General features: G+C 44.7%; 5 protein-coding genes across 5 annotated transcripts; 3 read left to right on the top strand and 2 right to left on the bottom strand.

Moving 5' to 3' along the window:
* Positions 1 to 31: 31 nt before the first annotated feature.
* Positions 32 to 7,726, top strand: atp1b1a (ATPase Na+/K+ transporting subunit beta 1a). Its single transcript, XM_049723470.2, has 6 exons — positions 32 to 395; positions 3,719 to 3,847; positions 4,568 to 4,723; positions 4,797 to 4,981; positions 5,150 to 5,230; positions 5,526 to 7,726. Exons 1-6 carry the CDS (start codon positions 302 to 304, stop codon positions 5,781 to 5,783), a joined length of 903 nt encoding a protein of 300 aa, XP_049579427.1. The 5' UTR covers positions 32 to 301; the 3' UTR covers positions 5,784 to 7,726.
* Positions 7,667 to 15,395, bottom strand: nme7 (NME/NM23 family member 7). The gene is made up of 12 exons (XM_049723343.2): positions 15,251 to 15,395; positions 14,575 to 14,682; positions 14,139 to 14,305; positions 13,777 to 13,887; positions 13,257 to 13,307; positions 12,665 to 12,860; positions 12,315 to 12,420; positions 11,375 to 11,439; positions 11,183 to 11,251; positions 11,018 to 11,119; positions 8,807 to 8,914; positions 7,667 to 8,018 (listed from the first exon to the last, which is right to left on the bottom strand). Exons 1-12 carry the CDS (start codon positions 15,251 to 15,253, stop codon positions 7,986 to 7,988), a joined length of 1,119 nt encoding a protein of 372 aa, XP_049579300.1. The 5' UTR covers positions 15,254 to 15,395; the 3' UTR covers positions 7,667 to 7,985.
* Positions 15,396 to 15,958: 563 nt separating this feature from the next.
* zgc:172121 (uncharacterized protein LOC337599 homolog) lies at positions 15,959 to 18,143 on the top strand. The gene is made up of 7 exons (XM_049723433.2): positions 15,959 to 16,161; positions 16,415 to 16,482; positions 16,551 to 16,812; positions 17,116 to 17,277; positions 17,334 to 17,539; positions 17,630 to 17,709; positions 17,940 to 18,143. Exons 1-7 carry the CDS (start codon positions 16,063 to 16,065, stop codon positions 18,026 to 18,028), a joined length of 966 nt encoding a protein of 321 aa, XP_049579390.1. The 5' UTR covers positions 15,959 to 16,062; the 3' UTR covers positions 18,029 to 18,143.
* Positions 17,813 to 20,756, bottom strand: LOC125970698 (basic immunoglobulin-like variable motif-containing protein). Its single transcript, XM_049723273.2, has 9 exons — positions 20,575 to 20,756; positions 19,846 to 20,285; positions 19,639 to 19,762; positions 19,381 to 19,476; positions 19,199 to 19,303; positions 18,883 to 19,110; positions 18,728 to 18,811; positions 18,570 to 18,666; positions 17,813 to 18,504 (listed from the first exon to the last, which is right to left on the bottom strand). The coding sequence occupies exons 2-9, from the start codon at positions 20,267 to 20,269 to the stop codon at positions 18,256 to 18,258; spliced, it is 1,407 nt and encodes a 468-aa protein (XP_049579230.1). The 5' UTR covers positions 20,270 to 20,285; positions 20,575 to 20,756; the 3' UTR covers positions 17,813 to 18,255.
* Positions 20,757 to 20,935: 179 nt separating this feature from the next.
* Positions 20,936 to 22,657, top strand: si:ch211-201h21.5 (uncharacterized protein LOC555526 homolog). The gene is made up of 5 exons (XM_049723409.2): positions 20,936 to 21,269; positions 21,491 to 21,673; positions 21,738 to 21,849; positions 22,034 to 22,170; positions 22,261 to 22,657. The coding sequence occupies exons 1-5, from the start codon at positions 21,087 to 21,089 to the stop codon at positions 22,633 to 22,635; spliced, it is 990 nt and encodes a 329-aa protein (XP_049579366.1). The 5' UTR covers positions 20,936 to 21,086; the 3' UTR covers positions 22,636 to 22,657.
* Positions 22,658 to 22,849: the final 192 nt, after the last annotated feature.

Below are 22,849 nucleotides of genomic sequence, written 5' to 3'. Positions count from 1 at the left end.
CTCTTGCTGTGTAACTTATTGCGGGAGTTTGCGGGCGGAGTCGCGCACCGTGAGAGAGAGAGAACGCAAAAGAGATAGAGATAGAGAGAGGGAAAAGGGGGCAAAGGAAGAGGGAGAGAGAGAGCGGGGTGAGGGAGAGATTCAAGCGGCGCTGCGGGCTTAAAAAGTGTCCTTTTCTTGCTTCCGGTGAGGCGCAGCAGTCGATTCCTCCGCAATACACTCTCGAGTGGTCGTGGGTTGCCTATTATAGGAGACCAAAAGTTGGAGCTACCCGGTGCGTGCGTGGGGGGACTTCTATATCATGTCGGGGAATAAGGACACCGACGGCGGCTGGAGGAGCTTTCTGTGGAATTCCGAGAAGAAGGAGTTTCTAGGAAGAACCGGCGGCAGTTGGTGTAAGTGATCTTTTTTTTTTCTTCAACTGTTGAATGTCACGACGCAAGATCGTTTTTTTTCCTTTGCCACCTTCCTCCATTTTCTGGCGACAGAAAGGTTGCTTGGTAAAGCAGCACCTGTTCGAGCTCTCCGAAGCTGACGAGGCAGCGTCGTGACTTGTCAGGAGTTTTTTTTTTTTTTTTTTTTTGCGCCGTCATTTTGATTTGGAGAAATCGGCGGCGCCGCGAAAATTGACAGCTTGAATTCAAAAGAGAACAAAACGGGGGAGCGAACTTGAAAAACGACTCAAATGTGTTCAATTAAATGAGCAGAATCGATCAGTTAACGGAATCGATCATTTGAGCTAAAAAAAAATCTCTTTATGACGACAAACTAGTTTACTACACAGGCCTGACGAAATGGAAATCTGACGCGTAATAAAGGCTTCGCCGGTCGTTCATGTTGTGGGGGGGGTTCATTTAAAAAAAGGTCACCCCTGAAGGACAGCCTGTGCCGGGCAACGACTTTCTCTCGTAGGGAAAGTTGTGATCAGCCTGTAGCTTACAATCACACTTCTCCAGCATCCAACACGACAAGCTAGTTCAATATCGAATGATTATGAAAATATATAAGGGGGATCTGATTGGATGGTTTCCCCCCTCAAAAGAAGCTAAAAATGAGCACTTTTTCCATGGTGAATAGTTAGCATTCCGGTCAGTGTTTGCCTCATCAAGCTTGACGTGGTTAGTAATAAACACGTGATGTGGATCCACCCCCTCCCCATTTACAAAAGCCCCCTGAATTGCATGTTAATCACATTTGAATGCGTCGATTCCGGTACTGTCGAACTGATCACGACTCACATGTCTCAAGCCCCCCCCGCAATTTTCCTTCTCCTCCTCCCGTGCTGTCGAACACATAAGGTTATATTTTCCGAAATGAGGAAATTGGACTTTTGTCGCGTATTCATCCGAAAAAAAAATGAGTTCCCCCGACCACTAACGAATGAGGCAACCATTTCTGGCTGTCACCAAAATGTTCGAAAGCAACAGGTTAGACATTGAACGCACCGCGGGAAGAGCTCGACGAAACAAAAATGCCTCCGAATTGAATTGGTTGTATTAATCGTACTTTTCGATGGTGATTTTAAAAGATTGACGCGACTTCAAAGTGGTCAGAGTGTCCGTGAACGTACCACAGAGAGGGCAAGGCTATGAAAAGGGGAGGGGAGGGGAGAGGGGGGCGCAGCGTGAATGTGGTGATGGTTTGTTCACCACAAGCTCCTGCTGCAGTGTGTTGGGGGATGGGGCTCTTTCCATTGACTTGTTTCAGGTTGTTGTGCCTGTTCCCGAACTGCTAGATAAACACTGACTATCCCCAGCCACATGCGTGCGTGCTTGTTCCTGTGTGTGTTTGTGTTCATCTGCCTCGGGGCGACGCCCATGTCAAAATCGAATACGGCATTGAAATTTTGACAAGTTCTGCATCCAAATGCTAATTATTTTCCAGGCCTCCACTTCCTCAGGGAAAGTGAATCACTGTAGAGACCAGCATTTGTACGCACATTTATCAAAGGCATATTTTCATAATGGGAGTTTGGTAACTTTCGTTGTGGGGGAGTGTCTACACAAGTCAGACTCATTATCTTGAGCTGCACACATGCAACCGTGTGCCGTTGATAATTTTGTCACGTGTACGTCCTGAGTTTGAGAAAAAGTGCGGGGTTTTGACGTTTGGCCCCGTTTGGCCCGCTGTGCGAGGCCAAGCGTTGAGTATGTCACATGACACGGGCTACGACGCATCAAGACTACTCAAAATTGCCCACGACGTTTGTCTGCAACATGTCTACCGAGTCAAAATGGAGCCAAATTCGTGTATGCGGTAGTTATCGTAGTTATTACACCTTTATTGTAACGACGTGCTCAACCATTTGCATGACAATTACAAACTTGACTGTCGCTGCTATTTCTGTCACACCTCATTCTTAGCGCTCATTTGCTTCACAAATGACTGGCACTCGTTCGTAAAACAAAAAAACGTTGAGATTCCTGCTAAAAGTCAAAAGTGAATCTGATAGGAAGTGTTGACAGCAAGAAAGTTAGCAACTAAGCTAGCTATGGTTTCCAGTGCCGCACGTGGGCGCAACTCAAAATGGATGCTGCTCTCGGAAGGCCGGTAACGCTACGATGAATTGAAACTTCCGTGGTTTAACACGAGACCAGCCGAGGCAGCGTCTGACGTGGCCCCGGGGGGCTTTCGGCTGAAGCTACGCTTGACCTGTCAAGCAGGTTCCCAGGGGTCCCGCTTGTAACTGGCAACAGAGGGGAACGCCTTGGGAATGCCGCCGTGACTACGGGAAACCGACATGAGATAAATGGTGTTTTGAATGAATGAGGGCTAGCTAGCAATTAGCATCACTTGAACAGGATACTAGCAAAACAAACATGTATGGCTTGATTGGTAGTAATTAAGCAAAACTTTATATTGTGTAATTACACTTTTACGACAACATTTTCTATTGAATTCAACGTCTGTATCGGCTCGGAAGTCGTGTCATTTACGCACAAATTGATTCGAAAAAGCGGATTCATTCATCATCCAAATGACCGCTAACACTGTACAGCCACATTACACTGACACTCATTTTACTTTTCAGGGAGGCCACAACTGAGCCAGTTCCGGAGTCAAATTTCAAACTCGCTTAAAACAGCTGCTTCAATCCCAACCGGACCACTTTTCAATCTCAGGCACGAGGCCTTGGCGTTATTTTGCGTGTCCCGCTAAGATGCGCTCAGTTTCTTGTCAATATTCAAACTGCTGTTGCGGCCAGTTGTTTCTCTGCCAAACCTGTTGTGGCGGCGGCATGCTACACAACAGGGGGAGGGGGGAAAATGGCCGGTGACTTATCCTGTACTGTGCTTCCCTAAATGGCTCCCCTCTCTCGCAACCGGAGAGGAGTGGAAAATGAGGCGCTCTCACAATAGTTCTCTCACAAAGCTTTCCGCCACGAGACGAGAAAGGGATCCTTTGTGGTTGTAGTTCATCATAAAGCCGTCAATTACATGCAAACGACTAGTCGCCCCCTCCCGAGAACGCTCATTGCTCTACTTTTTTTTTAAAAGATCGAGCAAATTGATAATGACCTCGGATTATGAACGTCACATCTCCACAGGTCATCCAATGGATACATGATGTTCTCTTTTGTTATGAAGAAGCGTAAAGACAAAAGACATTTACCAATACTTTGTTTTCATGAACCAAACCCGGCCCCCAAACCTCGAGTTTGACACCGACGTTGTAAAGGTTCTACGTGTAACGTCCTACTCTTCTCTTTTGTCCACAGTCAAAATCCTTTTGTTCTACGTTATCTTCTACGGATGCTTGGCGGCCATCTTTGTGGGGACCATTCAGGTGATGTTGCTCACCTTGAGCAAGTACAAGCCCACCTACCAGGATCGGGTGGCCCCCCCAGGTACGTACGCTGCATCTCTTAGATAGCTTCCTCCATTTTGTCTTACACTCACGTGGAAACCTGTCAATGGCGGCGCCCCCCTCAGGTGACAAGCAAGCGTTGCAGCCCTGCACCATGGAGGGGCCCAGTGCGGCGCGAGGCCCCTTTAAGCTTGTTGATTAGCGGGACAAAATGCTCTCTGTAATGCCTAAGCTTTCGGGTTGGAAACGGCAGCAGCGGCAGCACATGTTTGGGCGTTATTTTTAGAGGCCATTGTGAAGCCCCTCGCAGTTTTAGTTTACCGCCCGGCGTGACTGGCGAGCTGCCGACTTTGGTTTACAGCGGTGTGACTGATAAAGGAAGCAGCAGGGAGAGGGTTTTTTTTTTTTTTTCTCTTCACGCTGCCACTAAAAAAAAAAAAATTTCCACTGTGATGGAGTCATGGGTGAAAAGGGCGGGAGACGCTCACAAGGCCCACGTGCGTAAAATCTGCACTACGACTAACGTGTTTCCGCCTGATAACAAAGATGGCAGGAAACGGAAGTGCTGTCAGAGAGCACTTAAAGGAGACTCATTCAGCTTTTTTTTTTTACCCCTTCCAGTTTAAAACAGTGCCTGGATGTCTTCAAATGTTTAGGATATCCTTCGACAAAAATGATGGCACACTTGGGTATTTTTTTTTTGCAAGTTTGGTCTGAAGGCAGATGTATATTTACACAAGCGTTCCTCGCTTTCTTGCAGGTTTGTCACACACGCCACGCTCTGAAAAGTCAGAGATCGCATTCAGCATCAAGGACCGGAAGACGTATGAGAAGTACGTGGAAAGCATTGACAAGTTCCTCGTGCAGTACGACGAAGATCGCCAAACCGACTTGATGAAATACGAAGACTGCGGAGGCAGGTTTTCAGCATGGACTCGCACGAAATGAAAACGAAGCATCGTTAATGTGTTAACCTTTTCGCCGCGCAGACACTCCTCAGCCGTACCGCGATCGCGACAGCATTGACAGCGACAGAGGGCAGCGCAAAGCTTGCAGCTACAAAAGGTCCTGGCTGCAAAGCTGCTCGGGCGAGACGGACAGCATGTACGGCTTCCAGCAGGGATCGCCGTGCATCATCGTCAAACTCAACAGGATTGTCAATTTCAGGCCCAAGGTGGGTGAGAGGGGAAGGAAAAAAAACAAAATGGCCAGCCATGAAAGATAGACTCTCAAATTGTAACGATTAAAGACATAGCAAGCGTTCTTCAGAACCGACCATTTTGGAGCAGCGTGCGGTGAGCACACCTCCTGACTGTCGGCCATTTTGTATGTGCGATTTCAGGTCCCCACCGATGATGATGTGCCTGTGCCTTTTCAAGCCCGAGTCAAGCCCAACTCCGTGCCTATTTTCTGCAAGAACAAGGTAAGCGGACTATTCTCCAAACAAACATTGTAAATGGCAACCAAGAGCATAGAATGAATGTCAACCTAGTGGCTAGCATACAGTATCACACGAGATGCTAAAGAAAATTAGCCTAGCAACCCATACAAACAAGACTTTTTGCTCTGAGGGAACGACGACTATTACCAGAGCTTAATATGCCTCGTCTACTTGCTCTTAATTAACAGCTCAGTGCTGCCCCCGCTGGCACAACACTTGTACTACACAGCCAGCACTCCCAACTTGAGAATCATCCCGCTCTTTTGTGTTTTATCAGCGCGAGGAGGACGCAGACAAGATCGGCGAGATTAAGTACTATGGCTTTGAAGGCAGCTTCCCGCTGCAGTATTACCCGTACTACGGCCGGCAGCTCCACCCCGACTACCTTCAGCCCCTGGTGGCCATCCAGTTCTCCAACATAACACTGGACCAGGAGGTGCGCATCGAGTGCAAGGTGTACGGCGGCAACATCAAGTATAGCGAGAAGGACCGCTATCAGGGACGATTCGACGTCAAGTTCAACATCAAATCGTGACCTCTTCCGGCGGTCGGTCAGTCGGCGCGCACTCTTTACCACCCCCCCCCCCTTTGTTTTGACAAGCAGGTCTCCCCCCCTACCCCAAAAGAAAACACGTAGAGCCAACTGAGATGATAAGTCACATCCGCAAGAAAAAAAAAAAACACCACTATAGTAGTCTTTAAATAATGACACAATACAGCAGTGGTTCTCAACTCTTGCTACCCTACTCCAGTTTCTCCCCGAGTTTTAAGTCAAGGAAAATATTGTTAGCCTAACGGGATGATTGCCAAAGTCATTTTTGTTGTAATAACAAATTTATGAAAAATCCTGTTGCCTCCATTGAAATTTTGCAGATTTACTACGACCTGATGACTGAGAATCTACAGATAAAAAAAATAATAAATTAACAGTAAGTTAAAAATGACTCGGGCAATGATGTAATTATTAAGCTCACAATATTCAAACATTTTAAAAAAGAAAATGTCTTGCACACCGCCACCCAAAAATGTTACAAAATGTTTTGAAAAGTATGTTTCTTGTTCTGCCTGTCACTTTACATCACTAGCATAGATAGATGAACACATTTTATTTGCGATTTGATAAATCCTAACTTTTGGACCAATGTCAACTTTCCCAGTGGATGGGAAATCACTGCCCTCGGACACAGGTGCCAAACTAAAGGCATTTTATGCACGGTATCTTTCTTGCCCAAATCCGTGCCAAAATTGTCCTCACGTTAAAAATGTTGAAATATTTTGTTTGTTGTCAAACTCCTTTTTAAAAAAGACATTGATACTATTTTTTTTTATTATTACTGATTTCAAAACATTGTTTTCCAATTTGTTGTTGTCATAAATACTGAGGCCATTACACATTTAAATGGTTTCAGAGTTACAGGCCCTCTAAGGGTAACAAAATTTATTTTTTTTGCCAAATATATGACTATGACCATGAAGATTCAAATTTCTTTTCCTCAAAAATCTGGACTTGTTTTTTGAAAATAAAAAAAACAAAAAATTAAGACCTTTTTCCTGAAAAAGTACTTGATTTTTGTTTTAAAATACATGTTTGAGGTTTTTTTTTTTTTTGCCAACAATTTTTATTTTTAACTTGTCCTTAAAAATTCTAATTCTATCCTACACTGCCATACGTCAGTACCGTAAACTGAGGGCGCCTCTGCCATTTTCTACTCCCCGCCCGCCACCTCAACCCACTTTTAGGTGCTGTACCACCAGTTGAGAATCACTGCTCTACAGGACTGTATTCCATTTGAGAAAAAAAAAAAAAAAAGTGCGCGCTTCATTCCCACATGGGCTTTTCGTGTCTGTCCACGGTTTTAGGATGTGGCGTAGCAATAGCAAATCATATTTATTCTGCTGTACATGATGAATTTCACTCCTTCAGAGCCGTATAGACGCATCCATACTGTCTGAGGTAAAAGAAAAAAAAAAAGAAATGAAACTCCACTACTACTACTTATTACTACTGACGTGTTTGTGTCGTAAAATCTCGTCTCGTCCGCTTCTGCGTGAGTGTGTCTGCGCGTGTGCGTGTGCAACTAACTGAAATACTAGCGCGGTACTGGATACCATCAAGGAAGGATCCATCATGTGTACGCTTTTCATTCCCCTCCATCTGTTGTTTGTAGTTTTTTTTTGTAGTTCCTAGCAGTCCTATACTGTTGAATGTTTTAGCCATGTTCATGGTGCAAGAATTTTATATTTATGCAGTTGTACATTTTATTTCTCTTTCAGAAATGTCATGTTTTGAATCTGATACCAAAGTAGTCGCTGGTTGAAAAAAAATAATTTCAAAAGAGTATCAATGCAGTATCCCGTTATATGTTGAGAAAATTAAGAAAAAAAAAAAAAAAGAAAATGAAGAAACTCAAAACACTGTCAGGAGTCTTCTGGTCACTTTATTTAATCTGGCTGAAACAATAAACAACAACAAATTCATCTTTGTCCGTTTTTTTTCCACAACTATCCAAGACCTTGTTGTTCAATTTACCTTTAAGCGGTTAGAATGAGTAAAATAATAAGTTATACACTAAAATTCTCAAAATATTCTATGCAATTCACATAGCTGATTTTAAAGGTGCTAACTATTGCCACATTATTTGGTCAGGCCTCAAATGACTAATAATCCACATACTAGTCAGGAGTCTTCTGGTCAGAAGTTCATCAAGGATAAAGTCTTGATGTGTCGTGATTGTGATCAGCTATCCAAGATCTTGAAGAAGTACTGCACCTGAGGAGCACAAAATGGCCACCCCTTCAGGTTCAAGTGGCAAATGGTTAACAAAGAGGCATTATGTTGCCGCCCCCCCTACACACAACCACCAGCACCTCACCCCTCCGCTGCTAACAAAAGCTTTTGTTTCAAATCGCATCGTCATTCTTGTTCCCGTCGCACAGTAAGAGATCTGAGGCGGGCAGGATCGCGGTTCACGCTGTGGTCATGAGACCAAAGTTGGGTGGGAGGGGGAGGGGGGAGTATAACAGCCCCTTTCACACTGTAAAAGGCAGCATTTTTTCAGGTTGTCGCTTTAGCAAACATCTTTTGAAATACTGTAGCATAATTTCTCTAGTATATCACATCCTTAAAAATCAAAAACTCAAACTGACTTTTCCAAGAACGTTTTATGAAAAACTGAAGTATTAACCGCATAGCAATTTGATAGCTTCCTCTCTATTATCTATTTACGCTTCATTTTTTTTGTATAAAGAGAACTTGACTTACCTTGCTGGTTTTGGCTGTCACCGTTTCCAGGTGTGACAGAGGAAGTGATGTCACGAAATCGAAGCGCGGCAAAATTTCCTGGATTTGCGCCGACGTAGCTCGAATGTTTTTCGTTTCACGAATGTAGCTCGGACTTTTAAGTCTCAAATCATTTGAAAATGACTCAATACAGTTTCTCAAAAATATTTGACTCCTTCCCTTTACATTGGAGAATACACCGAGACCTTTTTTGTCAAAAATATGAACTTCACATGGGCTCTCGTTTGCCCCTTTCGGCCGAGATGGGTCACACCTACCTCCAGGATGGCGTCTTCAGGAAGATCTGTGCAATGGACGGCGTTCTTGACTTTGTCGGTGCCGTAAATGGCTCGCAGGGTGGACGGACGGAGGTGGCGAGCAATGGCCTGTGGAAGGACCAAAGGGAGTAATAAGATTCACATCAGGAAGTACTCTCCAGCCACATCCTGAAACAAATAGCTGACTCTCACGGGACATTAGATTAGGGACACCTGGACGTAAATAAGTGAGGACTGCTGTCTTTGTGTTAGACCCAAAATGGCAGCGCAGGCAGCATCCCGCCCGCCAGTGTCCTTCCCTGAAGGTCATTACGCCTTGCCGGCAGGAAATTAAACCCGCCCGTTGGGTTCCGACACACACACACACACACACAAAGACGAGTGTTAACTCTACGGAGTGAATGGCGGAAAGAAAGCGGATCATAAGAAAAGTCGGTTCCTATTTGTAAATGGGAGGAAGTCGCCACATGAACACAATTCCCGACGACATTCATTCTCGAATTTGGTTTATGATAAAACTCAAAACCTTTGTAGCACACCAAGTGCCTAAATATGTCCCAGCTCATGTTTCAGGATTTTTTTTTTTCCTGAGGGGGACAAACGAAGAGAAACCTTGAAACAGGGTGTTTGTTTTTACTATTAATCAAATTGACAAAGTATTACCGTGCGTAACGATGTGACAGAGCGTATGTGTGCGTTTGTGTAGTTAAGGAGCTGCTGGTGCGTGATATGAAAGCTAATGGCTCGAACGCTGAGCGCTGTTGCCATGGCGACGCGGGGCAATGAGCTTGTCAGTGGGAATGTGACTCAGCACTGTTTTTCATTTTAAAAAAACAAACAGCTCAGCAAATTAATTACACTTGTTCTTAACACGTTTTAAAACTTAAATAATTAGAAAAAACATTGGATATAATCGGAAAATATAATAAATTTTTTTGTTCCTAATTACAACTAGATCATATTTTCACTGGAAATTAATTTCTAGTGAAATTTGAATAAAAAGAGAACGAGTATTTTTTTTAAACGTAATTTAAAAAATGAAAAAATAATTTCTTTTAGAAAAAAAAAAGCAATTAAATAATTCAGACATATATTTCTTTTATGTTCACCTTGTCGTTAGTATGCAGAGGAGTGTGCAGCAAAAAAAAAAAAAAAAAAAGATTAATTAATTGGCTAATGATTCCTAGACAGGTCACAGGAGCAAACATCCTGCTTGGCTCCGCTTGCCAAACTAATGAGGCTGGCTCGATACCGAGCTAGACGCAGGACGCGATGTTCGGGGTAGGGGGGGGACGAGACCCACCATGCCAACCAATTGGAGCGAGGCCCCGACTGTGGTGCGAAGGTCACCGAGTGTGGCTGATGGCCAGAATGGACTATTGACGTATAGATCCACATCGCATGAGTGGGTGACTGTCAGTGCTAATAATAAAAGACGCCACTCCTCTTTATCAATCAGACGCTCTACACATTGATGACGCATTTGGGATGTGCGTGTGCGAGTGTGTACGTGTCGTCAGATGCCTGGAAGTTACACAACAGCATGCGACGTTGGACTGCAATAGCGTTTCTATTTCGGATAAAGGCAGAGCGTCCATCAGTTGCGTTGCTGAAAGTTTACCCGTAAAGCAAAAACATGTGTTGCCGCTTCGGAAACCCGCTAAGCAGATGGGCTGACGCCATCGCTACGTGTCATATTCAAACGATGATTTAATTAAGAATTTAAATAAACAATAGTTATCAATTAAATAATAAGAAAAAAGGAGTTGTTCATATCGAGTATATACATTTAAAATAAATAAAAATAGAGCTATAGAGAAAAAATAATAGACAACTAAATGCAATAAAAAAATAAAACTATGCATGAACAACATAATTTAAAATAAATCACTAATATAAAATCTAACTTGTGAAAATAAAAGTAATCATTGCAGAAAGTGAAAAAAATAAAACAAGAAGAATCAACAATCTAATCCACAAAAGCAAATCATCTTGTTGGGTGTGCCCGAAGTTCAAAAACGACTCGCACATGACCTCTGACAGCGTCAGTCATGTGATCGCACACTCACTTGGTCACATCATCATGGGAATGTGTCACTGATACGCATTAGGGAGGCAATTTACTCCCCCTGCAGATTGTTCAAATAACGTACGAGACATCACTTTGTGGCAAAATGCAGGTAGGTGCTGCTGTTTTGGTTAGCAACTCACCGGATCGGCAGGACCGCAGAAGTCACGAAAGGTCTTGGCTACGTCGGCGCCTTGGAGCTCCAGCACCAAGCATGGTCCCAAAGACAGCTCAGTCACCATGTCCTGTAGGGAATACGAGAATGAACCACACCAATCGCGTGCTCCGAAGTCACAGATCGTACTCACCATGTATTCCGCCACGACGCCTTTGTAAACTTCGTAGAACTCCTCGGCGTTGGCTCGGTCCACTTTGAACTGTGTGAAGGGAGTGAACATTAAAAGAACTACGAGTAGTCGCTAAGGGAGTAGTTGTCGTCGAAGAAAGTGTGTGGTGGTAGTCGTGAAAAACATAACGGAGTGGGCCAGCGTGTTTACTACCATTTGCAAGGCTGAGATGGAGAAGCCAGCCGCAGCGATGGCGTTGATGATCTTGCCGGCCAGCCCTGCCGACAAAAATTCAAAACGAATTCATATCAGTCGCATGAATGCAGCAGCGTGTTTTTTACGCGGCTGACTTTTGGGACGCTCCCGTGAGAGTCAGGCGAAATCGAAAACGTGACAGATTGTGAGAGAAAGACGACGAAGGTCACACAGGAGGACGCTGATAACACGTTTGCCAATCTGGCTCAGTCTGTTTGTTTGGCTCGTGTGTTCCCCCCCCTCTTAAAAAAAAAAAAAAAAAAAAAACAGCTGCTCCTGTTGCTAGGCAACCCGCTACTACTTGTGGGTGCCTGGCAACAGAAGCTTCTTCTATTCCAGTCATGTCTGCACGGCGCGTTTGCTAGCGCGTGACCGCCAACGGGGGCGGGGCGGGTGGGGGGTACTCAGCCGCCATGACGCTGCGGACTTGTCTGGAATGAGATTTGTGCGGCTGGAATAGTGATTCTGACAAGATGGATGCCAGTCAGAGAACCGATTCGAGCAAATCATCCGCAGCGTCGCCCCCGAGTCGACGAAATCAACTCAACGAACCATTTTGTCATTTCAGGAGATGAACTTTGAAAGTATAACATGTGCAACAGCATGACAGTTGAGCATTCACTGCCGGTTGCGCAATCGTGGCCGGCATCAGAGATTCGTTCTTAGGCTTATTTAACCAATCGTTGACATGTCTCGACACGAGACGCAAACTCCCTCGACAACTTTTCACGCTGGTGTGGCTCCTGGCTATTAAAAATCTTAAATCCAAAACATTTCATAAGCCGCCGGTCCGCATCCAAGGATTTAGGTGTGCTGAGAGGGTCACAAAAGTATACGCAGTAATTTGAAATAATTTATGACTTCACTGATTCTTCATTGGTTCTCTCGTGCCGCTTACCTTCTGAGACAGCGTGTGGTTTGATAATGCAACACGTGGACTGGGAATATTGCGCCGTGTTGACAGGCCCGTGGCAGATGGTGGTCGGGAAGAAGAACTCCAGCTCCTGCGCCACGTGAACAGAACGCTACATTAGAACATGGCGCCTACTTGCCAGGCGCCAAGACTAATGAAGAGAGAGAATAGCGGGGGGACATAAAGACGAGTGGGAACATGAAGATTTATGAGGGATGACACTGACATGGGATAGAGGGCATAAAACCTGCTAGGACATTTAAGATTGGTGTTGCCGTTATACTAATGGGGACATGCGTGGTACAAAGACTGGAAAGGACGCGGAAGCGGTTTACTCTGGCTGCAGCGGTGAGGGAGTCGGAGCTGTGAGCCTTATCGCTTCCAAGGTGCCCCCGGGCGCTCTGTGGTGTCTCCTTGTGTGGCGCCGCCACATCCGAGGCTCCCAGGAGGTTCTTCCAGACAGACACGGCCTCATCTCCAACCAGCTCCATGGCAATCACGGGACCAGACGAAAGCTGCTGCACTAAGGAACTAGAGGAGCCAGACACGTTTACAAATATTTACTGTATATAAATACATCAGCTCGTTCTAATGTGTATTTTATATTTAATGCATAGCAATGACGTTAATTGCGATACAATGTTTGACACCTTGGAATAATTTGAGCATATCTGCACCCTTTCGTGTCCGTTGTGAGTCTGCCTAGTAACAGCTGCATGATCTGTTTTGATTGGTTGTGAATTGTCCCTATTTTTTTCTGCCTAGCAACAACTGTATAATCTCCTCTCATTGGTGAGCTGTGAAACACTTATTCTAATTGCCTAGCAACAAATACATTGATTCATTTCGTTGGCAAATTATCGTTTTGTCGTCAGCTGTTACGTAATATCGCAAATGGCGTCACCCGCTCGCAACATTTACACTCACTTGAAGAAGGACTTTGTCTGATGCTCCACATAAAAGTCTGCAGCTTGGGTCCTGAAATGAAAATATACTGTGATTGGCGTGTAAAAAGCATAAAAGGCTATGGTGCAACGATAGAACGCAAGTTTATTGTTTGTGTAAGGGAACGAATGAGGCGAGCTGAACAAGTGAAATAAATAAAACATAGTGGGCCTCTCGGGGAATGAGAACTACATCAATATTTCCTACTATAAAAGTGTGTAAAGGGCTGATTAATTGGCAATTCATTCAGTATGTTCCTGGTAATGTATGCAACTAGTCTCTTACCATGCCCAACATCTGGATCTTGGCCTGTTTTACAACTGGTTCTCCTCTCTCCTCCCCCCCTCTGATGTCTATTGTTTTTTATTAAAAACATGCAATGCATTTTTCTTTTTTTTTGCACGGGCGAGCCGAAATAGATTCATGGTATTTAAACTATTTCAATGGGGAGATCTTGGACAGGGAATAAATGAAAGTAAAAATGCTTCCTACATTAAATTACCATGTCAAGTGTGTCATCTTGGCGTTGGTGACCATCAGGTTGGACTGGGCGACCATTTCCAGCACGTCTCCGATCTTGCTGACGCCATCCGGCTTAAGCAACGCGAGGGTCCTGTATACGACATTGCGTCATTTTATTACAATTTTTATGAGCACGAAATGCTCTCATGTGATTTAAGATTAAGACATGCGCCGTAAATGTGAAACAGGATGAGATTTGCTTCCAAAATAGCACGTGAAAAATGACACGTCATCATTTGACCTAGTCAAGCACGATTATTCTGATCTGACGCCGCGCTCATATCTAAGAAGCTCCTAAAAATAAACCGGAGGCAGCTTTTGTTGACGAGGTGAGGTCGTTACCGTTCTTTTTTGCTTCCCAGCTTGTTGGCCGTGTATTGGTCGGCGTAGTCAATGATGTTGAGCTGCCGCGCAAAGACGTTGACCCGGTTGCCCACAAACAAATCCCTCTGGTGCAGTTCTTCATATTTGGTCCGCCTCAGAAAGATGCGCTGATTCTTCACGTCAAACTGTCATGAAAACACAAAACAATCCATTATCGTGGATTAATGGAGATAAACAGCAACTTAATTTGTGTTGCTAATGAGGCACGGAAAGGCCTGACTTAAAATAAACAGCGCCGTCAGCATAGTAATAAACATCAACTATGTCTTCGTCTGTTCACTTCATGACCCCAGAATAAATTTAATTATGTATATTTACATTCATCCTTCTCATTGAGGATTGTACAGTATTTAATAATGTATATGTAAATGAATAAATAAATAAAACAATGTACCATCTCCACAGAGTGGTCATGGGGGTAGTAAAAGAGTTGGTAGCGCCGTAGGAGTGATGCCGCCGGGTCGTACCAATCGGTCAGGAAGGCAAAGCGCTCCTTATCCTCCTAAACAAAAAAGAGACAAAAACATTAGGTACACCAGCACTAATTTTTAGTTTAAATTGAAAAACTTTAGTCATCACCATGACAACCAGGGTCTTGCTTAGCGTTTGAGAGCCCCCTGGGCAATTATGGTGAAATGGCACGCCATATAGGCGTAATAATTATTACCAAACTTTTTTAAAATTTTATTTTAAGACAAAAAGTGATGAATTTTGATAGCTTTAACACGTGTAGCTAATGGTGCAACAATCTCCATAGTAACAGAAAATGGACACAAATTGAAACAAATGACTGACACAACTGATACAAATCTCAAAAGTACTTTTAACTCGCTAAACCAAAACTAAACGAACATTCAGAATACATTTGTTCACCACAATTTGTTATATTATGAGAAAAAAATACGGCAAACCGTCAATTCACTTTAACTGTTATGCTAGCGAGTCAGCAACCGTGGGAACACAATTGACTGTTTTCGACTGTGTTTTTCACCCGGAGGCGACTCTAAAGCTAACAAATAGTGTGTTCGCGTTGTCTGTCATATATTAAAGATTAGTTTTACTCAACTTACCATTATTTAGGCTTGAACGAAGTGCTCAAGTCCCAAATGTTGCGCTCAGCAAGCGCGCTATCTAGCTAGCTAGTTGTTTGTGCCCGTGGTGCATTTTAGGTCGAGTGTAAAGTTGGAGTAGAAATGAATCCCTTGATATGTAATGGTTCGTAACAAAGTTTCCAAACACATTTGACCCCAGACGTCAACAATATTTTGCAATTTTAAATTACAATTATTTTTTTATAACGACTCAAGATGTTTTGTCCAAATACGTCCTCGTGGGTTGAGATTTGGAGATTAACAAAAACTGAAGTTAAAATGTCCGAAGAATTTTGAATGCGTCATTAGTTTCCATAGTAACTGTACAACAAGTTAAAAATGCATTCTGGCAACAAAGATGAGTGCGTTTATTTATATTAAAACAATTTATAGCTAGCCAATGTAAAATTTGGATCAATTGGATCACCAAATACAGTAACTCACCATAACAACACCAGTTCAGTGGCCTAGTGGTATAGTTTCCGCCCTTTAACTTTAAATATGATATTGATCAGTCAATAGGTGAGTGAATGCCTTTTACCGGGAAATTGCAAGTGGGATTGAATAAAAATAAGAGTGCTTTACGTATGGAAATGTTTTAAAACAGAAAAGATCTTAAAGCGACATCTAGTGGGGATTCTGTGGTCGTGCAAAAGTCATCATGCTCCGGGTTGTTAAATGTTCAAGTGTCTGTAAACGCAACACTTGAACCTATTGAACCCGGAAGCACAACATTGACAGAAACAGAAACTACTTTATAAATTTTTTGATTCACGCAAACGTTGTTTTTAATGAATTTACGAGCTCGACTGAGAGATGACAATGAGAGAGTTTTGCTCTTGGATGGCGGATTAGCAACAGAATTGGAGGCACAAGGTGCACATTTACAGGTACAATATACCAAAGTACTACTAAGATGGTCATTTGCAAGTTATGACTATACTACAATAACTGGGAAAATAATAAAATAAATAAAATAATTTCCTCTGTTTTAAATATTTGTTTTATCAAAATTGTGGAAAAGATTAAAAATGACAAATTTAAATTGTGTATAAATTAAGATATTTTTTTTTGCCACTCATTGTGACAATGCAGATGTAAAGTAAATAAACATGAAAGCTGGACTTTTGCCGCATTGTCTAGGGAGATCCATTATGGAGTTCCAGGCTATTGCACACCAACCCCCAAGCCATCAAAGCTGCTCATCACAGGTATGTCTAAGCGTGAATACATCTGCATTACTCAGCTGTTGGTTGACATCTACGTGATGCGTCATCAGCTTCCTCCTGAACGGTGCAGATGTAATCACCACTGCCACTTACCAAGCTAGCATCCAAGGCTTCATCCAACACTTGGGAGTCAGCTCAGATACCGCCAGGGAATTGATGGCGTCCGGGCTTCATCTTGCTGTAGACGCAGCGATGACGTTTGGTTCTGGAAAGCGGGCAAGGGCGGTGGCGGCGTCCATGGGACCCTACGGCGCCTTTCTTTGTGACGGATCTGAGTACAGTGGAAAATACGCTGATAAAATGAGCGTAGAGGTGAGATGCATAGCAAAAAAAAAAAAAAAGCTGTGGTGTCCCTCAAGGCTTCATTCTTGGCCCCATGTTATTCTCCTATTAAAGATGACTCACATCCAAATGTAAACTAAAAATCATGACTTGTAAAAAGGATTTTATCAATTTGTAGTCATGATTGTTCTGTCCATATACAGACAGTATGAAAACCAAAACCAAATGAATTTGAATATTTTATAACAACCTATGTAAACTGCCTTAAAAAAATGCCTTACCTTACTCAACAATGGCAGGAAGATCTTTAAACTTGATCCCCCGCATTCCAAGGACTTGAAAGCTTGGCATCGGCCTCAGCTGGAATGTTTAGCAGCGGCGGGAGCAGACGTCCTCGCTTTGGAGACCATCCCAAGCATCAAAGAGGCGGAAGCATTGGCCGAGCTGCTTCGGGAATTCCCAAACTGCAACGCCTGGATTTCTTTCTCTTGCAAGGTAATGAGACCAATCACCCCGATTGGGTCAACCAAATTAATCCACCTTCCTGTCAGGACGGGGCGCATCTGTCAGACGGCACCCCGCTGCAAGACGGCGTCCGTCTGGCGAGCAGGTCCACGCAGGTGCTTGCTATCGGGGTCAACTGTTGTCCTCCGGAGTTGGTGGAACCTCTACTGGATTCCGTCGCCGCCTTGAGGGGCCCCGATCTGAAATGGGTGGTGTACCCCAACAGCGGCGAGGACTGGGATGCTCAGCAGGGGTGAGATGACAACAGCCACTGGTTGACATTAAAAAGTAGACGCACACTTAATTTGTCGAGTCAATTTTGGATTTGTACGTTTTGTTTAAGATGGCACAGCTCAGGGAAAACGTCAGCGACTTTACCGGCTCTAAGTGACACTTGGATCAAGCAAGGGGCTGCTTTGATCGGTAAGGTTACGATATTTACTTCGGAAATTACACATCTGAATAAAACTATTTCACGTTGGAGGTCCTCAATGTGAAGATGTAATAAAAATATGCAGCCTAACTGTAAAATGATTATATAGAATGTTTATTTAGACTTCACTATCAAATCACTACATAAGAAAAAGCTTTTTCACCACAGAACTGGATGAAATTTGACATTTCACATCGTTAAAATGTTTCTGTCCGGTCAGGTGGTTGCTGCCGGATTCGTCCAGAACAAATTGGCGAGCTGAGACGACACTTACACCCAATGGAGAAGGAAGCGGACTTGGATATCTAACACGGAAAATATCGTTTCAAATGTATCGTTTTTTTAATTAATCGGCAAACACCAACTGTTTTGGGCGTGACATCTATCTGGATTGTACAAAGAATAAATTAAGCACTGACTAGTATTTGTTATGTATGATTTCAATGTCATTCGCGTTCATGAACTTCCAAATGTGTATTTTTTTGCCAGAGGAAATCGTTTCAGTTCGTCAGCCCTCACGTTTGTTGTCCTCATGTTCAGTCGCCATTGTCCCCGTCGCTGTCAGGCAAGCTCTTCTGTTTGTTATCTGCTGTGTTGGACATGCGCCACCAGGGGGCGTCCTTTTGGCTGCCCGTGCTTTGGGAGCGTCCCAGCTGAGCAAGGCGCTTAGTTTCCTCAGCCTCACTGCCCGCATGCCTCAGGTTTTCCAGGTTGAGGGCCCAGGGGCCCAGTTTCTGCCAGTTGACCCGCTGGAAGGCCATGATGCAGTGCAGGTTGCCACCCACCTGTGAACCCACCGTGTCGGGTCATCAATCTATTTGCAAGACACTGATGTCAAAAAGTCTTATACTTTTTTGGTGGCGCGCTTCTGGATGCCCTTCTCCATGTGGCGGATGTCCAAATATTCCGGATTCTGGGTGTTGAGGTCGGTGACTATATCCGCCCACCTGCGCGAGAAGCTGTCTCAGTGAAGAGCAGAATGGAAGTGGGAGGAGCATAGAGGCTTACTTTTTACAATGGATGGCTGCGTGCTTCCTGCTGGGTTCTCCGATCAGGATCCAGTGTTCCGTCTCGTTGGTGGGCAGAGGACCCCTGGCATGTGCATATTTAAAAAAATATGTGGCCGTAATGTAGCTTAATGTAATGGATGTTTATTTCCTTACCGATATGCCTTGGCTGCTTTGAGAGGCGTGGCCTCAAATCCGAGGGGGCAGCAGTAATGGTTCTGGCAGTGGTAGACGTAAGCCATGGTGTCATCCCTCAGGCCCAGCATCAGCTTGGCCAAGGCTCCCTCTGCCGTCTCTCCCGCAGTCTTATGTTTCCCGTGCGGCTTGTACAGGATGTACGAGCAGCCTCGCACGTGGAAGTGGTCGTTGATTTGCCGGAACCACCTTGGGAGGGGGCGAGGGGGGGGGGGCATGTTAAGCCATGGATGCTAACTAATGAGTCTGTAGCCATCTTGTGACACTTAAAGCTTACCGCATGAGGGTGGCGTTGCCCGTGAAGGGCCCGAACTTGATGTCATCGAAGGGCGGCTGGTAGCCCAAGATGTGGAGCGCCTCCTCCTGGGAAATGGGCGGCAGACTGGCAAGGAAAGGCAAAGTCACCAGGCGACATTTTGTGTGTGCCGACGCCAAGAAGTGGACGGCAGTGGGCTTCACCTTCCTGCGCCTAGTGTGCTATACAGGAAGTTCCAGCAGGACACCAGCGACGAGATCCCGCACGACGTCTTGTACTGAGGCCGGCTAATGCAATACCTGGCAACAAAACAAAACACTTTTATTTTTTTTAATAGCTATTTTTAATAGCTATTTTTAATAGCGTTTGTGGCCATTTGTTTTTAAAATCATACATACGTCACTCGTAAGGTAAGGCACCACTGTATATAAACCCGGTATACAATACGGATGAAGAGTTACCATCTTCGGAGGTCGAGAACTTTCCTCTGCTTGACATCTTCCAACGTGGGGTGAGGCACCATGTCCTGAAGGTTCCGGCTAGCTCGGTCTGACTTCATTTTCTTGCTGCTGCACTTCATCACGCCTTGAGAGTAAAAGGAAATGTGCTTTCGGTAGTTTGCAAACATTTTATTGAGGCAAATAATAATGACTTTTTTTCTGTCTTACCCTTCCTGATTTTCCGCGTGAGGACCGCCTTGAAGTCAGTGGTGTCGATCTCCCACGCCAGCGTAGCCTTGGCATCCACGCCGCCTGTCAGATCTTCCATGTCGCAATCGCTGTCGGAAACCACGCAGGCCTCCGCTGACTGGAAGTCTCGGGCGGCATTGTCCCCGTCGTCTTGCTTTCTCACTGCCCGGTTGAGAAGTGCGTAGTCGGAACAAACCGTGTAGAACTTCTCCCGGGAGTGCGTGACCGGGAAGGCGCGGGGCAGCTGGAGCTCGCCACTGGACGCACGCCGGCTTATGCCAGCAGAGGCGTCCCAGGCCAGGGAGCCAAGCAGGCGGCGGTCCTCTTCTTCCCTGGCCACGGTCTGTCTTTGCATATTTGCCGCTTCTGACAGACCCACCGCAGCTTCTGATGTGTTTAACATGGATGACTCACTTCTCCTGAGAAAACATTGACAGTTATTTTTTCAGATTCCTCCTGAGAAAACAGTTATTTTTTCAGATTCCTTTTGGTAAAAAATTCCTAAACATTGTTTTGCCAAGAAAAAAAAATCAACAATTATGGGCAATGCACTTCAATGGAATCGTTTACATCGTTTCTTTATATTTAACTGCTACATTAACATATATCGTACATTCCATTGAGCGAGACATACGCTGCGCAATAAATAAAAATAAAATTAAAAAAAATATATTCATAGACAGACAACTACAAAGGACCCCATTTTACCTGAGGATTCGATGAAGGCAGGCAGGCTATACATCAGTTTGGAAAGCAGGTGCTTCGCTACGCCCGCTATAAATAGTAATCTTATAAGGTTACTTTTTAGCGTTTAAATTAAAAAAAAAAGAGCTGTGATAATATTAGCATCTTAGCATTAGCTTGCTAAGACGTCAAGTCGTCAATTAACGCTCGATGCCGTTTACTTCCGGATTAGCCGAACCGGAAAGAACCATTATCGGAAATAGGGGTCTTCAAGATTTTAACCAAAAAAATTACAAATACACCCACGCGGTGATTAAGGTTAACGGACTAAGTTATTAATAGCACGTTTGTTTTTCAAGTAGTTAGCAACATTTTGACTATTTAATAGATCTTCCATATTCCACTCATTGTAATGATTCTGTCACTACGAGCCAATCAAACGAGACTGCGGTCTCGCCTCCTGTGGAAAGTTCAAACTCTACTCGGAAAAGTGGGACTTCTCCGCTTGGAAAGTGACACTTCATATTTAGGCAAAGATGTCCCAGAAACTTCTCGTCATCGACACGGACTGCGGAATCGACGACGCCCAGGCCATCCTGGTGGCATTGGCAGCGACGCACGTCCGCGTCCTGGCAGCCACCTGCGTATTTGGCAACGCATCCGTGGACAACGTGTGCCAGAATGTATTGAAGGTGTTTGAAGTGGCGCAGCGCGAGCAGGTAAAATCGGATTTATACTGGATTTATGGATGGATGCAGAAAAACATTTTAAAGAAAAGTTGCAAAGTGCTCAGTCATGCATGCATTTAACCATTTACAGTTTAAACAGTGCTTATTTGGGGGGTGGTTGTCAAGAATAAACCGGTTTGGGTGGTTGGTGGGGAAATTCTTGGAACATCTCACAAGTTCTAGTAAGCCTTATGCAGTTTTTCCCCGGGGAGATCCCGGTGTTCCGAGGCTCCGCCGGGCCCCTGCTCGGAACCACCGGCTCCGCACATGACCACTTTGGCACAGATGGCCTCGGGGGCGTTTTGGAGAATAGAGACCCCCGATGGGAGGAGAAAATCCAGAAGGAACACGCGGTGAACGCCATGCTTCGCCTGGTGGCCGAGAATCCCAAACAGGTGAGTATGTGCAGCTCGTCTTTGACCTCAGTTATTGGCATCAAGTGTGGCTTGGTGGCCGCAGGTGACACTGGTGGCCCTGGGTCCCCTCACCAACCTGGCGCTGGCTGTTAAGATGGACCCAAGCTTCCCTGAAAAGCTGAAAGAACTTTATATCATGGGCGGCAACATGGAAGGTAATCCAAAATTTAAGGGCCTTCTTCAACAAAGGTTGATCAACAATGGTGGTGGGGAAAAAAAATGTCTCACCTATCTACTAAACAATCATGTCTGGTGTCCTGAAAGCACATCAATACTGGACTTGTGGACCTGGGAGCCATAACTTCACGTTCCATTTTGTGTTTTTGTGAATGAATGCAGGGAAAGGAAACGTGTCCCTGTGTGCAGAGTTTAACTTCGCCATGGACCCCGAAGCTGCTTACGTGGTTCTCGAGAAGTACTTATGCCCAACCTACTTGGCGACGTATGAATACGCCTGCAAGAACGTTTTGTCGTGGGTAAGATGTGCTAGTCTTAAAAAAAATCTACGAAATCTTTCAAGAAAAATAAAAATTTTGCCTCACCCATTTGACTTTTCTTTCATGAAGGAATTCTTTGAGGAGCTGACGAGCCAGGACACAGCAGCGTCCCGCTTTATGAAGACCATCACATCCCGCTGCTGGGACTTCTCCCCGGAGATCCGAAGCAAGAAGCGTGGCGGTTACTTCGAGCCGGGCTTCGTCTCCTATGACTCGTACGCGGTGGCGGCCTGCGTGGACGACGACGTGGTGGCTGAGAGCGTGCGCTGTCCGGTGCGTGTGGAGCTACAGGGCACCGTGTGTCGCGGCATGATGGTGCTGGACCGCGTGGGCAACCTCGACAAGAAGCACAGCGTGACCGTATTCACCAAATGCCGCAAGGACAAGTTGGCGCAGATGCTGCTCAAGTCGGTCGGGCAGCCCTCAGGGCACGCTGGAAAATAAACACCCTGATTAATTCAACCAATAATCAATACATTGCTTTTTTTTGGTATTAGCATTGTGGTGGTACTTGTACCTTTGCGACCAAGGGGCAGTATAATACAGGGAATGTCAAAAACCGTAAACGTACCTTCAACTTGGACATCTTCATTCAAGACAAATGACAGCTAAAAAAATAAAACACAATCACTGCAAATCAGTAATTCCTGAGACCCAA

The sequence above is a fragment of the Syngnathus scovelli genome, chromosome 10 (assembly GCF_024217435.2).
Source record: "Syngnathus scovelli strain Florida chromosome 10, RoL_Ssco_1.2, whole genome shotgun sequence".
Classification (NCBI taxonomy): Eukaryota; Metazoa; Chordata; class Actinopteri; order Syngnathiformes; family Syngnathidae; genus Syngnathus; species Syngnathus scovelli.
This window is presented reverse-complemented; position numbering and strand designations above follow the sequence as displayed.